Source organism: Dicentrarchus labrax, unplaced genomic scaffold (genome assembly GCF_905237075.1).
Source record: "Dicentrarchus labrax unplaced genomic scaffold, dlabrax2021, whole genome shotgun sequence".
NCBI classification, from domain to species: Eukaryota; Metazoa; Chordata; class Actinopteri; family Moronidae; genus Dicentrarchus; species Dicentrarchus labrax.
This window is the reverse complement of record NW_026136724.1, coordinates 16028205-16045524: the sequence shown is the minus strand read 5'-3', so window position 1 is coordinate 16045524 and position 17320 is coordinate 16028205. Positions and strand designations below refer to the sequence as shown.

The window sequence follows — 17320 nt, the reverse complement described above, 5'->3', positions numbered from 1 at the left end:
CATTTTGTGCATTTTGCTTCAGAAATTACTTAAAACAATCAATTATCAGGGTGCTAACCTGGTAGAGCTGGCGCCACACGTACTAAGGCTGAGGCCTTGCTGCAGCGCCCATGGGTTCGACTCTGACCTTCACCCCTTGGCTGCGTGTCGTTCCCTCTCCCTTTCTCTCTCTCTTTCCCCCTTTTCTGTCACTCTGCAGCTGTTTCTGTCCATTGAAGGCAATAAAAAAAACCCAAAACATAAATAAACATACAAACAAACATACAAACAAACTGTCACTTTGCTTCCAGGTGAGGCTGCGATTCAAAAAATTCCTCAAAGTCCTTTTCAAGCAAATGTCGGATGAACACGGCTGGTCCAGACCAGGCGCCTCCGCAGAAGCTTCAGAAGCCGGAGGCTCTGCGAACGGGACTGCAGCTGCTGCCTCAGACGCGGCTCTCGGTGGTTCGGCTGACGACGGTCTCCAGGGAGTTTCTGCCCACGTTCTGGTTGTGAGCCACGGCGCTTACATCCGTGTGGCCATCAAGCACCTTGTAGAGGACTTAAAGTGCTCTCTGCCCGCAGGGGTGAAGATGTCCCAGCTGTTTTCACCCTGTCCGAATACGGGCATCAGTCGCTTCATCCTCACTCTGAGCCAGTCCGAGTCCGGCCCAGTCCTCTCTGCTGCTCGCTGCTTCTTTACCAACCGGAAGGATCACCTGGAAAACCTCGCGGCTGCTGAGTAGTACAGAGGGAAAGAAACGGGATAGAGGTTTTATGCACAGAGTATGCATACTGTTGTGTGCACATTCTCAGACGGGAACAATCATGAACACAAAAGGGAAATATGAGGCAAAGACCTCCAAGCTACCACAGGTAACTTGAATGCAACAATGCACATGGTAATTGGTGTTTTTTTTCAATAATCAATAGCGTTTTAATGTGGATCAATAGTCAATATATTTGTGCTGTACTGTATTATCAAGCCATTTCATCCTCCTCCTAACTGTGGGCCAGTCAGCACTCCTGTTGGGCTACATCTTTAATATTTGATTGCCTCTTTTATCATGTTATACCAAAGCCAGAACTATTTAATGTATAATTGAACGCTGTCAGTCGGTGTGGCATTTTCAAGTTGACGTGTCTCATTTTACTTGTGCAATACAACATGACAACACTGAATCTTTTGAGTTTCATATACATACATATAGATAAAAGAAAATGATACAGTTTGCACATACGACAAAATGCTGTGTATTCGTTGATGGGTGCTACATGTTCACGTGTTTCAGGCGCCTTAGTATTCAATAGAAATTTTTTTTTTTTTTTATCTTTTTAGACTCAGTTTTTAATCTCCACTGAATGGCTGAGCTGTGAGTCCGTCAATATTTCAAACCCATTCTGATCTATTTATGTTAATACTGCAAAGTACAACCTAAAAACTGAAGACGTCTCATTGAACACAAATGCACTTTTACTATTCTGATATATAATATGTAACTGGAAATAGACATAGGAGACTCTAGTCTCTAGATTGCTGTGTTTCATTAATTTTGACATTACTTGCATACAGGGGCATGACCAGAAGGGGGGGGGGGGCTGAAATCTGAAAAGAGTGAAGTGATATGAAACCATGTTATGTTATGTAAGGGGGCTAAATAACGCTTCAAAGTTGGCATAGGCACTTTCAAAGGGATCCCTTGACCTCTGACCTCAAGATATCTGTATGAAAATGCATTATATGGGTACCCACGACTGTCCCCTTTGCAGAGATGTCCACTTTATGTTAACCCCATGCAGTTTTTTTTGCACGTTTTATAAATGTGTTATTTTTGCCTTGTATCTAATATATTAGAATATTTCTGCATACTGGGGTCCATAAACTGTTGGAATTGCATGAATTGGGAATGACTGAAAAGCTGAGAAACATACTTGATGCCCCACCCCTTTCAAAAAAAAGTCTGGAAACACCCCTGTTTGCATACATATTATATCTTGTCAATTATTTACTGGTTGATACACGTGGAGTATTTTCGTGTCTCTAGTTATGGAGTTGTGCTGCTCTTTTGACTTGTGCAATATAACATGACACCGAAACAACCCTTTTTTTTGTTGAGTGCTATTTTTAGTGTCACTTTTAATCTCACCCGCGAGACAAAAAGAGTTTTTTTGGCCGTGCAACTAATCAAAGCAACAATATTTCAAATATAATGTGATCTATTTATGTTAATGATACAAATATAAGACTTCCCACTGATGGGTTACACCAGCTTCTCTCACTTGATATAACATAATAGTGTCTCTAGATTGTTGTTTTTCATGGTTTTTATACATTATTTTTTAAGTTTTTTTTTTTTTTTCATCACTACAAACTGCATCGATGTAGTGTTTATTCTGCTCATTGACACATATTGATAGGTGGTAGATTTAAAGGTGCACTATGTTAGAATTATAGCTGAAAACATTCAAAAATTAACTGAAATAATCAACAGCATGTGAAGAAATAAGTATTTTATTGCCGAGATATTTACTGAACTTAACATGCTGACCAGCTACATTTGGCCCGTAATGTCTTTTAATACCACTTTGTACCTTCAGTGAGTCACTGTTGTGCAGCATCTCAGATTTTATTTATTTTTTATTTTTATAGTTAATACTAGCAAGATGAGAAGATTGACATGACTCTGTAAGCTTGGCTTAGCACAAAGACCTGAATCAGGGGAAACATCTAACCAGGCTCTGTGTTAGGGGAAACTACATCTAAATCTGCCTACCAGCTCTTCTAAAGTTTGTTTAATACATGACAAAACAAAAGTGTAAAAATGCCAAGTCGCCATCTCTCTAGTGGCGTGCACGGTGCAAGGCATTGGAAATAATGGGTTTCAGTGGCGCTGCATTGTGTCTGAAAGGGCCTATAGACCGTCGCTGAGTCACTCAAGCCCGCCCCTCTCCCATCTTCAAGTCTCGAAGCAGGAAATAGCACCAAACATCTTATTTATTTATTTATGTGGTATTTATTAATCTAAATTCTCAGATCACTGGCTTATCTTAACAAACGACCGTTCTAAGTTCACTACTTGGCGAGCTGAACTGAACCTTCGGCCCTGTTTCTCAGTCAAGCCCTGAACGAATCTTTTAAATGAACCGATTCTAACGATTCACTAAAAAGAACCGCTTTGCCCATCGCTACTGGGACCAGCCACTTCCTGGGTGGTTGCCTGGAAACTGCAGCAGCGGAATCGGTCTTATCCTAAACATCAGACTGTTCTGTGAACAAGTCAAAGGTTAATGGGTGACACTGAGCAGTTTATCAGTTAGCTGAAGTGAAAATGGCACTAAGTGTATTTTTAGAGCGATGTGACTCAGCTGCAGCTCGTGTACCTGTGTGCTAAAGAAGCAGAAGAGGTGTGAAAGTGCAGCTAATGAGCGGAACTGCTTAGTAACTGGGTCAATGTTAAACTCGCTAAACATGTTCATGACTTCCTTTCAGACAGCACGTCACAAGGTGTGAAAAAAATTCCACAGGTATACAGGTTCACATAACACACAACACTCAACATGTTTTCTTTGTTAGTTTATTTTGTCCCAGATTCAAGCAACACCATCAACAACTCCAACTCATACATTCAAAGACAAACTTTTCTTATATGTACATTTAACTGTAAAGCATCCTTATAAATACCATAAATAACAACAAAGGAGTGGAATTAAATAAATAAATACTCTTCGGGACTGGTTTTCGTGTTTTGCTGGTGGTGCCCAGCACCTGTAAGTTCACATAGTAAGAGTTCAGATTTGATATCAAGATTACTGCTCTGTAAAGGTTGTTTACCCTGTAGTTATATTCATTCAAGTCATGAATTAGATTGTACAAATACAGATAGATTAACACAGCAAATACTGCGATTGTAGTGCAGTGTCATTGTAGTGAAATGCAGTTTGGAAAAGTCTTTGGAAAATTTACGTTTTAGGTTAAAAATCTATGAATAAACAAACTTCAAATGTTCTATATGCAACTCAGTAAACATAGGACTCAAAAAACTTAACCTTAATTCTACTAAATGCAACTTTTAAGTATATTCGTGTATATATTTTGGTTTAAAAATCATGCCTGCCTAGTTTCACATCAGTAGACAGGGCCTTCAGTCCTCCAGAGGTAGGCTAAGTTAGGCTTCTGTCTTGAGATAACATCACTTTGAAATGTGGGTTTCTCAGACCAGCTGTAAAAACCTCAATAAGAAGAAACAAACAAAAAAAAAACCACATGCTGACTGATTATTACTTTCTAAGGCTTTGTTTGCTTTTATGATATTCCTGCTTTACACAGACATTGGCAGGCAATTGCATCCTAACAAGTTCTTCAGGGAAGCCAAACAGTGTTTCATGAATAATTAAATCAACTTCTACCGCCATTTCTCATCTAAGCTTTAGCTCAGTGCCTGAGAATGCCAATAAATAAAACTAATTATAATGGATGGGGGTGGGAAATTGATTTGGATCACTCATCTTGGCACATAAAGACATATTTGGCTGTACTGAAATCCCTGTATCCACATTTTCCCAATTTATCACCAAAATATATTCACTATATAAGATGAATCCAGGCAGAACACACAATTTAACTTAAATCTGCAGTGATCTCAAAGCAGGAGATTTATATATAAATTTATATATTTTTTAAAAAATGAGTTTTAACACTGTAAATTGTGCAAAAGGGGCTGCAAGTCAAGTGTAACATTTTAGTGTGTAAGTACACTGAACGAGTGATGATTCAAAAGACGTGTTTTAGTCAACCTGAATGCTGGCCTTTGAGTCTTTAAAAATGAAATGTTAATGCCGTTTTTTCTCTCATATGATCATAAACTACAAAGTTAAACTTAGACTCACGCAGACTAAGTATATATATATATATATATCAGTCACCACTAAAATCACCCCATGGTCCCGGTGCTCCGGGGGCTGGCCGGGTTGGACGAGTGCACGTTCCAGGGGTCGTGGGTGGACGGAGCCAGCGGCGTCTCCCGGGACACGTTGCGCCCATCGTCCCCAACCTCCACCTCCACCTCCAGGTCGGCGTCGTCTTCCGGCACGGCCCGAGAGTCGGAGCCCTCCTCGGTCTGACCCAAGTAGACGCTGTGCGGGTCGGATGGATCCACCAGCTGGTTCCTCTTCTCCCTGTGCAGCAGGAGGCGTTCCAGCGGCACCGTGTTCTTCTTGGGCAGGAAGAGGGAGGTCTGCGGCAGGTTCTGGCCCGCTGAGAACACCTGCCGGGAGCCTTCCAGGTTGAACAGGATGCCGGTCCGGCACGAGTAGTACACGTCCCGGTTGTTCTCCAGAAGTCTGTGGTTGAACAGACAGTCGTCCCTGAGGCAGGTGGGCTGAAAGAGGGAGGGAGAAGGAGGAAATTAATCTTTACAGCATAGGAATAAAACTTTTTTTTTATGTTAAAACATCAGTTTGTCGGTTTGGTAAAGTCAGAGTAATCATCTCCAAATACGCTACTGAATATAAGCCCGAATAAACTAAACGGACGTATGGCTTAATAAAATAGGACGTAATAAAAAGGCGTTTCATTCTCTTTCCGAAATTATGACTTAATCAGACACTTGTTAGGCTTTATGAAGTAAATCTAATAACATCATCATCGGGCTTGAGGTAATGTCCTTATATTTCTAATACGAATCAGTAATTTCCTAGATATCAGTGATTGTCTCTTTGTTTTAAGGGACCAGTCTACTATTAACAAGTAAAACTGACTAAATAACTTCGCCACTACAAGAAGTTTGTTTACTTGATAACTATTACATCATATAAAAGAAATACAATGAATAAACAACCTACATTTGCAGTAATCTTTGTGCGCAAAAGTGCGTAAAAGGACTGGAAACTGATTAAAACTATGCGTAAAACCCCGCAATGGTGGCAAATATGAACACAAAACTAAACGTTTAGGGGTTCGACTTGGTAATAGTAGCATTTGAGTAATTAAAAAAAATATTAAATGGATGCTTAGACATCCTATAATTGCAGTAGATCTGTGCGTAAAATGAAAACTCCTTCTCGAAAGCGATTTTAAAACTATGCGTAAAAGCTCACAATGGTGCAAAGTTAGACGAACTCAGAATTAGAAGTTAATAATAAGGAATGGTTTGCATTAACAGTAACAAAAATGAATTAATTATTGGCTTACAGAGCTGAATGGGTTCCCCTCCAAATCCATACACAGGTAACGGCTACTTTTAACGCCGAGGATGGCAATGCGCTCCCTTGTTTCAGCTTTCAGTAAAATCACACCTGCAGAGAAGAAAAGGCAATGAGCATTAGTGTGTAAAGGACAGAACTTCATAATGTTACATTACCAAAATAAAACTGAAACTTTTTAAAAACACATCTTACTATATGAACTCCTGACTGTAGTTTTGCGCACAGTGCCATCTAATCTGATCTCCAAGTAGAAGTTGTTGAGGTCTGTGGATGTCTGCAGGTGAACATATCTCCTCGGGTTCCCCCAGTTGGATCCAACCAGCGGCGACGGGTTCGGGGCCGTTTCCCCGAGAGGAAATCCCTGGAGGACAGCGAGTAAGAGCGCCAGCACAGTGTCCCTCAAGCCAAATCCTCTGTTGACGTCCATCCTGGAGCAAACCGGTTGTTTCCACTGCGAGCTGCTGGAAGTTTTCAGATGCTCTGTTGTCCCAAAGTTTGGAGACAGTTCCTATTTAAAGCCCCCCGAGTGCCACTCCTGCTCACATCCTTTGCGTAAAAAAAGAAAAGAAACTCGCCCCCAAAGCAGATGTGCGGGTTTGCAGCAGCGGAAGGGCCACTTCCACCTCTGTCTGTTTATCCCGATGCCCTTGGTCAGACAGGACTCTTATTTTTGGTGACACGTCTTGACTCATCCACCTTAAACATTATTATAAGCCTATTTCCTAATTGGCCAAAGTCCACTGGTTCTTTCTTGTTTTTTTTTTTTTTTTTGTTTTGTTTTTGTTTAGTCTGGAAACACTACACATTGGGCAATATAAAAAAATAAAGAAAAATAAAACAAAAATAAAGCACATAAATGCAGACGAGCGATACAAAAGTATGTGTTCATTAAATCAGATACATATAGGCCTAGTCTACTATTAGTTAGTTGTCAGTTTGTTGAACTTATGTCTTTAATTCGTGCAAACTCTAGAATATCTTAATTATTTAATTAATTAAGCGTCATATTAGATATTTCACAGTTTTGTTTAACCACAATAAACCGGAAGTTTAGTCATAGTTTGAAGTGAGTTCACTTTGCTGCTTTTACGCACCTTCCAAAGTCGACATTGTCACCATTTCACCAGCAGAGGGAGCCACTCCATCATTTAGTGTACTTTTACTGGGAGACTGTGGAGTTACACTTGACTGGCTAAACTATTTTTGGGTGCTGTAGTTTCAGCATAGGACACATTGAACTGTATACCAGTATGAGGAATACTCCTAAAAGTTGATCTTGTTTTAGGGAATCCACTAAAAGCTTTCAACAGCTTCTCTTCAAAATAATGTTTCTTTCTCCAGGGAATTAAATTCCCCAAATCAAGATATTGTAGTGCAGTTAAATCTTCCCCTTCCACTCAAAAATATGTTTTTCCTCTTGTTCCTACAGTTGGATGTTTGAGCTTCACTGTGCAGAATGATGTCTTTGCAGAGTTTGACACTAGAAGGATGTTTTCACATTCATCTGCCGAAAGTAGAAAAGTTTCTCTGTGCTCATTGAAAAATCTGAATTTTAAGGGGCGGGGCCTACAAGCATGATTTGTGACATCACAAATAGTTTGGAAGTCAACCCTGGTCCAGTGTGCAACTTATACATATATAAGGGTGACGTAGAAACTTGAAGCCACCGGTGCACATACACCGAGAAAGGACCTTACAGTGAAGTAGGAGACATGACATTCATTTAAAAATGAACAAAATTTGTGGAGTAGATGACTTTTTAAGGATTTTAATTAGGAAATTATACTTTTTTGTGGAAGAAACATATAGGTATGTTTTTTTATTAGTTTAGAAACTCCTGAATAAAGGAAATCGCTTTCACCTTCTGTGGAGTCTGGAGTTCTCATTCCCAGGTTGTCAAATACAGACCTCAGTGGAGTGGCAATCTGCTAGATTCCAGTAAATTCTACATACTGGTACTTTTAAAAAAGCAGTGTCTAGTTTTGGGCCTCTTGTCATGATGTTTCAGGTGTCTGAGAGTTGTTTGTAGTTCCACACCACAGTGATAGCCCTTCTAAACTTCTCATATAGTTTCAATAAGAAAGAGACAAATAGGGAAATATTTATCAGCTCATGACCCAACAGATTTATAATGTGACCCTGTTGGGGGGCCCGACCCTTAGGTTGAGAACCACCTGACCAAACTAGTGTATATAAAGTAGTTAAAACTCGCTCCACCTTGAGCAAGTACTAGTTAAATGCTGTTTACACATCGATGCTCCAGTACAGACACAGAACAGGTACTTTAACTTTAAATACTTTAAATACATTTTACTGAGAATTTGAATTTTGAATGCAGGACTTTTACTTGAAATTTTTTTTTTATTGCTGTACTGGTACTTTTACATGAGTCTGAGTACTTCTTCCAGCACTGCTAGATACACAATCACATCAGAGTTTGATCCAACAGAGAGAACAACACTTTACCAGCAACCAGTTAAAAAAAAAACTTTTATTGTTATCTCAGGAATACAGTAGACTGCTGTGCACAGCACATACGTACAAAAATAAAAGGAAAAAACTTTAATATCCTTACTTAGCATTGTCTGTTTTTCCGAAACAAATAACTGAAGTTTGTTTCGTCTTAATTTACACTCATCAGCAAACCAAAACTAAGGCAGAGGGTGAGGTATATGAGAACAGAGATGAGAGGAATAGAGTGGAGGCTCACTCCCTTGTAGAGCAGGAGTTAAAAACAAAAAAAACACATGAAGCACACACCCCTAATTAAGCTTGGGGCTCAGGCATGCTAGTAGTACATTAAACATTATTTAAAAAAAAAGATATTCCTCACCTTAAAATTAATTTAAATTTGATCTATGATATGCTGTGGAAAGAAAAGAGACGACAGATAACTCTGGATAAAATTTTTTGGTCAAAGCTGAAAGGTGAGCTTTTTGTTTTAGACACAGACCTTTACTCTTTTAGGGATCCAGCTCTATTTCTTGACAGAAAAAAAATGTGAGAAAACTCCCTTCTTTAGGCTAGCTTATAATCAAGATGTTGTTAATAAGGTGCTGCTAGAGACGCCACACATCTTGACTGTGAGGCGGGCACGAGAAGTGCTCATTGCTGTGCATGCGCAAAGTTCACTTCCACGCCTTCCACAGCCGAAAATGCTGAAACTGTGGATTTTGTATGCTACGATTTACTCCCAACAAGAAATGAGTAGTATTTCATGCAGCCTCATCTACAACAGCAACAAGTCTTTTTAGCTAAGCTCCCGATACATTAGCTCTGCTGTGTTGCATCTCGGCATAAAAAAAAAGTCCTTGGGGGGAAAAAAGAGAAAGAGTGAGATATTTAACTGTGAGTAAAATACTGTTATGAATCAATCTGTGTGTCATAGACAGTTGAGCAGCAGGTGATACTGTGTCAGTATGTGGTAGAAGATGTTTGGGGGTCGGGGCAGTGTCCAGCAGCAGCAGTAGCAGCAGCAACAGCAGTAGAGGGCACGTCCTGAGGATGGCTGAGGTTGCCGTCCTGCAGGGCTGGAGTGCAGCAGGAGAGGTGAGGCTCTGCGTGACTCTGCTCCTCACACACTGCATTAACTCTGCAGATGTCCCCTCCCCAGAAATATCCCAACACAAGTACTTGGAAAGGGGAGGGGACGGCGTGTTGTGGAGCTGCATTTCAAAGAGGTGGGGCTCTAAATTCGGAAAGGGGAAGTGGGATTGTTTTAAAAAAGAACTATGATAGCTACCAGTCAGTTGGAGAGCAACTCTCGGGCATAAAATAAAGTGTTTCCTGTGTCAAAAAGACACTTTAAATCCCAATTTCATGGAAACAGTATGACCCATATAGCCGACCACCCCGGCCACTGGGGTTGGGGCCAAGGCTGGTCTGTGACTCTGACCTTGAACTAAAAAAGGCTGAAAGGAGAGGAGGAAGCTCCTGGGTTACAGCTGGAATCCCAAGGTCCCTGCCTGCAGCGGGTAAGGGGGGTAAGGGACAGGCAGAGGTGGGTGGTTGGGGGTGACAGAGCTCAGGGGTATGTGGGAGGCTGCCTGTCATCCTGGAAGATCCACATTCCTGCAGGGGGTCTGACGAACAACAAAGACAGCGGGCCGGCTCCCTAGCATACGTCTTTCCTGGATTTAAATAGTCCTGCTTCCTCTCTAAATGCAAGAACGAATGGAGGCTGATTTCAGGTTGTCAAGTAAACAGCTGCTGAAGCTACACAAGTAGATGCACGCTGTAAGATTCTCAGAAACTGGGGGAAGCAAGAAAAGCATCCTTGGAATATGTAACAAGATATTGACTATATATTGGTTCACACAATATCAATAAGTGTCCCAAGCATGGTACATCTTCAGCTTTGTAAACAAACTGAATACCCTATTATATATTAACAGGGTGCTCCCTTCATGCCCATGTCTCAAATGTATAAAATCAGGATAAATATCAACAGAAGTGACGGCATTTCTTATAGCGTGCATCCAGTCCATCAACTGCACTGTCCTTTAGTCCTTCGGGGGGACCCGACTGCCTCATCCATAATTACATTTAAAACTATCTGCCTCCAGCTCCCAACACCTCGCTGCCACTGCAGTGCTGCTGCAGAGCACACAGACTAGCGGGTGAAATGGCCCAGGACACGTGCATACTCCACCGAACGCACAAAGATAAATTAAGAGACCAACACATGGGAACGATTCTTACCAAAACATTTAGGCACCATCATCGATGGTTAACTGTGCAACCTGAACTCTTTTTGCCTCGTACAGGCAACTGCGACAAAGCAGCGTAAAAAGCTCCTGAATTCTTCTTTTACATTTGCAACTATTTACATCGTTATTCATTGGTTTTTCATGGACAGTAGACATCATTTTCAGCAGCAGCTAAAGCTTTGCGATTCAGAAACAGCAACCCGCTTTACTGCAGGAGCTCTGTCCAAGACAATGTGCAGGTACATTTCTACTGTGCGCTTGCTAGCTATCCGTTCAGTCTATTCTTGTGCAGCCAAGTCCAAACCAGAATGTTCTCCATGCTCAGATAGATTAGTATTCCACCCTGTTTATTTGCTGGCGATGCCACACAGTCAAACCTATGGCCTCGGGCCAGTCTCTATGGCTGACCGCTCTCTGGTCTCGACCACAGATTGTATATTACTTAATCGATCTAATTACAGAAAAGAAAATAAACCAGAGATAGTCAACCCCCCCTCTCTGAGGCCCTCTCCGGAGTGTCAGCCCTATTTCTGACTCCAGCGGGTGTCTCTTACATGCAAGTTTAAGGGGGCCACAAGTGGGAACACCAAGGCACCTTTAAATCGTGCAGCAAAGGTAGTGCATTTAAGTTTCCCCCACTGCTGGACATCGATAATCGAGCAGGGAGCCGTCAAGCGCTCAAAGGTTTTAAAGAAATGATAAACTTAGCAGATATTTGAGCAGAAGTCCATGCATCCCTTAATCTAGTAAAGTGGTTCTTTGAGGTAATAAAAAGTATTCATTTCACTCTTTAAAAGCACAGGATATAGCTCATCCTCCATCTCAAAAAAGGAAGTGACACGTAGTTCAGTTACAGCAAGCACCAAGGTAAAGTGAGACAGGCAAAGGCTTCAACTCTCCCCGTCCATAAAAACAATAAGCAGCACAGTACATATACAAAGATAGCTATCCAAATATACATATATATAAACAGAATAAATATTTGTGTTTTCTTTCGCAGTCCATCGGTGTGTATATCATCATGACTATGTGTTTCTATGTTACCTGGAAGAACATCCACATGTGCAAAGTACTGAGTTATTGACAGTTTCTCTCATAGCCGCGGGAGGAAATGTGTGACGGTCATGGCGGTGGTGGCCTTGTTGCCTCTCTTTACGCGGCCATGCTTGCTGAGGGCAATATAGAAGCCCTTGTAAACAAAAGACTCATAGGCGTTGTAGTTGTTGGGCAGCAAAGTCTCCTTGAACTTGCACTCATCCACGAAGACTCTCTAAAAAACGGCAAAAGAGAAAAGACAGAGAGAGAGAGAGTAGGAGAGAGAGAGAGAGAGAGAGGGGGTCAGTAAATCCCATGACAGACGCAGGATGAACATCACAACATATGCATGGTTTCCACGTGACCTTTACTTTGGCAGACAGCCTGCCTACAAAGCATGCTTTGAGGGAAACTGGAGGAGGTGGCATGTTGTTGCAAAAGAAATGCCCCTTTCGAATGCAGATGGCAGCCTCTTGCTTTTACTGCTGAACTCATAAAATAATCGCAGGTAGGTCAACTGTAAATTATAATATTACAACTAATTCAAAGGGGGATAAGCCACAATCAAATAAACAACATGTAGGCCTACAGCAGAGACATAGTATGGTTTCACACATTGTCTAACCCCATTTGGCCAAAATAAATATAGTTTTATATTCTTTATTACAACCATAAAGCTAGAGTTGAGTATATTTTTCAAGGTTTAACTTCTCAAATGTTAAATATTGATTAAACACGAGCAGTCGCACAACAACTGCTGAAACAAAAAAGCCTTAAACTGGCAAAAAATTATGAATCGAATCAGGAACTGTCTCATAAAAGAGTATGACAAGAAAATCAAAGCACATTGATTTTGGTACATTCAACACTCAAGGCTACTAAAAAAGTAATGAGGTTTGATAGCCAGCGTTGTGTAAAGCTGTTTGATCTGTTGTGGTGAAATTAAAATCTAGGTTTGTATGGGTGCCACCGTTTTTATATTTTCTCCTCTAAGAGCTACATAAGATAAATTAATTCATCTTAGAGGCTCATTACAGGTGCACAGTCTATACTGTATATATAGTGCCCCCACTGTAGTGTGCACACTTTAATACTGTATATAGTATTAAACAAAGCTGGCCTACTTTTAAAGACAGGATACATCTAAGTTAAAGGTTTGTCTTCTCATTGGTTTTAATCATGAAATATTCTCGCTTATTGTTTGACTGTTAACCAGCAGCCGTGACAGATTAATGTTCTCTGTGTCTGCTTTGATGAACTAGGTGAGAAACAAATCTAAAATATAATATAAGAAAATACATTCACTCACATATTGTACTTTCTTATGTATTTTTAGTATTTTATGCTACTTCATACTTCTGTTTCACTACATTTTGGAGGAAATTACTGAACTTTATACTCCACAACATTTATCTGAATGACTGATCTGAGTGACTTTGCAGACTTTACATGATCAGTTTATCAAATATGATGCATAATGGAAAAATAAACTACCCAAATGTGTATAATTTAACTGAAATGTGCTCCCTCTCAGGCAGCTACAGCATAAAAATGCTGCTTTCGTGTTACTACTCACAATAATCAAATACAATATACACTGACAGGGGCCACTCTGTTGCATGATGGGTACTTTTATATTTACTTATATGTACTTTTTACCTCACTACAATGTTGATTGCACTGGTAATGGAGTACTTTTATACTGTGGTAATACTAATTTTACTTGAGTAGTGAATCTTTCTGACACAGAGCAGAAGATTTTGACATTAAAGCCCCCCCCCCACCCATCATCAGAGCATATTAATAACACAACAGTGCTCATAAACCCACGGATGCAGCAGCTACATGAACTCATCTTACACTGAGCAGGATTGTGTGTGTGTGTGTGTGTGTGTGTGTGTGTGTGTGTGTGTGTGTGTGTGTGTGTGTGAATTTGAGTGTGTGTGTGCGCACAAACGCACCGTTCCGTATAACCTTCCCCTGCTGTTCATTGCGACAAACAGCTCACTCCTCACTCCGAACAAGCTGATCACTCCTCGGTCCACGGTGGAGATCTCTATGAGACCTAAACGAAACACAAATGTTAGGGAGGGGGGGGAAGCAAAAGACAGCGTCTCACTGCGACTGTGGACAAAGTCGAGTAACTGGCCTATGCAGCAGTGATGGGTGTAACCTTGCAGGTGCATTGCGACTGGATGATGCTCTCTCTGCTCAATTAGCCCTTTGGAATATCCACCTATTTGCAGTTTCAACATTAAGACGCACAGTGCGTGCAGTTTACAGCGTGCTGAGTGGGGTCTCTCTCTCTCTCTTGTGTGTGTGTGTGTGTGTGTGTGTGTGTCCTGCTGCAGCGGGACGCAGGGTAAAAATAAGTTAGCGTCTAAACTGGGTCCAAGCATTCATGTCATGTTTTTGGCTTGGGAGGATATTTCGCACTGCACGGATGTAAGGCTCGGTACACTGTTTTTGCTTTCGGAAACTTTCAACCATGCCGACACCTCTTATTAAATATCATGCAAAGACAAGTTGACCCGCTCTAACTTTTACACAGCCTGCGCATAGGGTTACGCTCTTTTTTCGGGTCCAGCGCGTTTGCCGGATGGGACTCACTGTATTGGTTCTCATTGTGTGCACCGCTTATCCTGCCGTCCGGGAGCACCTGCAGGTGAAACCCAATGCCCACGTTGCAGTACAGTCGTCGCACTCTTTTGATGCCCTGCAAATAGTCACTCTCCCAGTTCAGCTCCGATTTCCCCCCGGCTATACCCAGGTAGGAGCGGGAGAAGAGGGTCTCCCACTTCTTTTCCAATAAAGTCGCATTAGTCCTGCTCGGAATCGGATAAGATGAAACGATCCCCCAGAGAGAAGTCCACAGTACAATAACTGCTGGCAGCGTCCAGTGCGTCCTGGCCCCGCTGGACATACTGTAGAGGCACCTTTGCGCAATGGCCATCCAGTTTACCTTTGGGGCACGTGGTCAAAGTTACCTGCCCTAAAAATGCAACTCTTCTGATTTTTTGTCCTTTGGCATGGTGGTGGTAAAGGCTTATTTTGGGATAAAGGCAGATCAAGGCCCCATAGCCCGGGATCTGAGCAGGAGGAGAGGGACAGAGCGCGTCGGAGCTTGAATTGGTGCCGGTGGCGATGATCATCTTTCGCCGCTCCGCGCCTCTGTACAGGCAACGCTGGCCGTGGAGGGGACACCACTCACCGCAAAACCAGCTCACCTTGCGCGACTCTCACATCCTAAAATGACATCACTGTGACTTCACCGCTGCAACCCCCCCATCAAAAGTAGCAGATGGGAGGAGGAGGAATAGGAGGAGGAGGAGGAGAAGAGAGAGAGAGAGAGAGGGAGAGAGAGAGAGAGAGAGTTACAGGACCCCAGCAGCAGCAGTTCTGATAGGAATGATGGGGGGGTGCTGCACCTTCACATTAGCGTCAAACAAGCCAAATAGAATAAGATGAAGCGTTTCCTTTGGTACTTTTCAAAATAAAATCCTTATCAGTGTGAGTGTGTCGCAACTCCTGCAAGTATCAAGTCCCTGCATCACTTCACCTCCCAAAAGGTCCAAAGCCAACAAAATAAACTACACATTTAAGGGAGAAATTGAATAAATGCTTCCATACAAAGCACAAGCAGTTCATTTGAAAATTATGTGAATCATGGCCTCCACAAACACCAAAACCTACAGAGATTTTTGGACTGATATGTTAGCCAATGCATGGTGTTCATCCAGAGACTAACATGTATACACTGAAGCTTCAGGCAGCTTTCGGATACCTTACTAAGACACCTTATTATTTTGTCACCCACCAGCACAAGAAACATTGAGCAATAGTGCAAATAATGTCATTAAAACAGGTTTGTCAGTGTGTCATGACTTTTAGAATCTCAATTTAATTGATAGTAATTAAAACTAAGTTTAGGATGGATCGATAATAAATACAAAGGATGCAATATGTACTGTACATTTATATTAAAAGTTTGGTAAATGAGGTGGAAAACAGCTAATTAAAACACAAGGACTGCAACTAACTTTGATTTATTTACTGATTATATTTCATTTAATTGAGTAATTGTTTATTTTATTTGTCAGACAACAGTAAAAAAAATTCCCAGAGCCCAAAGGAGGGAGTCTTACAGTTGCTTTGGTTTGTACAACCAGCTGTCCACAGAAGAGCTTAAACTGAATCCTTTTGACATTCTGACTGTTGGTCAGGCAAAATGAGACATTTGAAGTCTTTTATCTTGACATTTCATAGGCAGTTAATCAAAAGAATTACAGACTGTTCTGTAATTCTGAGAAAGTTCTTGTTAGTTAAGCCCAAAAAGACTGTATTTAAGTTGAGGATAGGTCTAAATTTTAAATTAAGGTTTAGGAACTAAGGTACTAAGAAAAGAAAAACATGGTATTGTGTCCTAAATGTTATTTTCATGTCACAAAATGCATATGAATGGACATAAAATCTCATGTCAAATAAATTCTCCCCAAATTGAGACGTTTTGTGCTTTTATTTTGAAGGTTATCTAACCTACTTTATCAGTCTTCCTCTGGCTAATTGTGGCTGACCTGATGCAGCTCTTCCTCACATAGGAGACCTGCAAGAGGGGAGGGTGTGTGTGTGTGTGTGTGTGTGTGTGTTTCATTGGCGTTGAGCAATCATGGGATGGATGGATGGATACTGTGTCCAGAACCCAAATCGGGACGGTGGTCATATGTCCTGGCAGCCTGCTGCCTTATTTAGAAGGAAGGTGTAAAAACAGTCACAGTCAGTTACAGGAGAGCAAATGGCAATCCTGTCTGACACTTCCTTAGCTGTTTGTTCAGGAAGTTTACATAACCAGATACTTTGCCTGGTCAGATTGCGCGTTATTATTGTAAGTAACACACACTGCAACTGACAGAATAATATAATCTGCATGAGGCAAATACACGGCATTGTTTTGGTTATTGCATTGAGTTCAGGTTCAGAGATAAAGCGGGAAGGGAAATGTACAAAAAGACCTGCCATTGGTGATCATAATACGGCAAAAATCACATTTTTTATTTAGAAAATTACACATTTGTGCTAAAAACGTCCCCTTAAAAAGTCCAAAATAGATAAAAACAAGTTGACGTTACTTATTCTATAGTACATATCACGCTAACCTCTAAAAGTTGAGTAATATAGACACTGGGTCCACCCTCTTTTACGTCCCTGTTTGCATCCCGTCCTGCAGGGTGCGGGTAGGAGAAGAAGACTCGGGGGAATTCCTAACGCGTCACAGAGCACCAGGCTCTGGGGCCCCGAGGTGCTCTCGGCTGCCAGGGAGCCTCAGGCCCACCTTAGCAACCAGACAGGCCTTGTTGCTGATAAACAGCAGTGGCAAGACAACCCATAATGGAAAA

General features: G+C 41.4%; 3 protein-coding genes across 3 annotated transcripts in view; 1 reads left to right on the top strand and 2 right to left on the bottom strand.

Moving 5' to 3' along the window:
* tigarb (TP53 induced glycolysis regulatory phosphatase b) overlaps nucleotides 1-2079 on the top strand; it is a 4636-nt gene extending 2557 nt beyond the window's left edge. Inside the window, exon 6 of the mRNA XM_051392277.1 lies at nucleotides 291-2079. Coding sequence (XP_051248237.1) covers nucleotides 291-725 — 435 coding nt within the window. The 3' untranslated portion in view covers nucleotides 726-2079. The remainder of the gene's footprint in view (nucleotides 1-290) is intronic.
* A 1459-nt stretch (nucleotides 2080-3538) lies between these two features.
* fgf23 (fibroblast growth factor 23) lies at nucleotides 3539-6652 on the bottom strand. Its single transcript, XM_051392278.1, has 3 exons — nucleotides 6376-6652; nucleotides 6170-6273; nucleotides 3539-5357 (listed from the first exon to the last, which is right to left on the bottom strand). The coding sequence occupies exons 1-3, from the start codon at nucleotides 6608-6610 to the stop codon at nucleotides 4911-4913; spliced, it is 786 nt and encodes a 261-aa protein (XP_051248238.1). The 5' UTR covers nucleotides 6611-6652; the 3' UTR covers nucleotides 3539-4910.
* A 2007-nt stretch (nucleotides 6653-8659) lies between these two features.
* Nucleotides 8660-16716, bottom strand: LOC127358827 (fibroblast growth factor 6-like). The gene is made up of 3 exons (XM_051392281.1): nucleotides 14538-16716; nucleotides 13889-13992; nucleotides 8660-12162 (listed from the first exon to the last, which is right to left on the bottom strand). The coding sequence occupies exons 1-3, from the start codon at nucleotides 14878-14880 to the stop codon at nucleotides 11986-11988; spliced, it is 624 nt and encodes a 207-aa protein (XP_051248241.1). The 5' UTR covers nucleotides 14881-16716; the 3' UTR covers nucleotides 8660-11985.
* Between the last annotated feature and the right edge of the window lie 604 nt (nucleotides 16717-17320).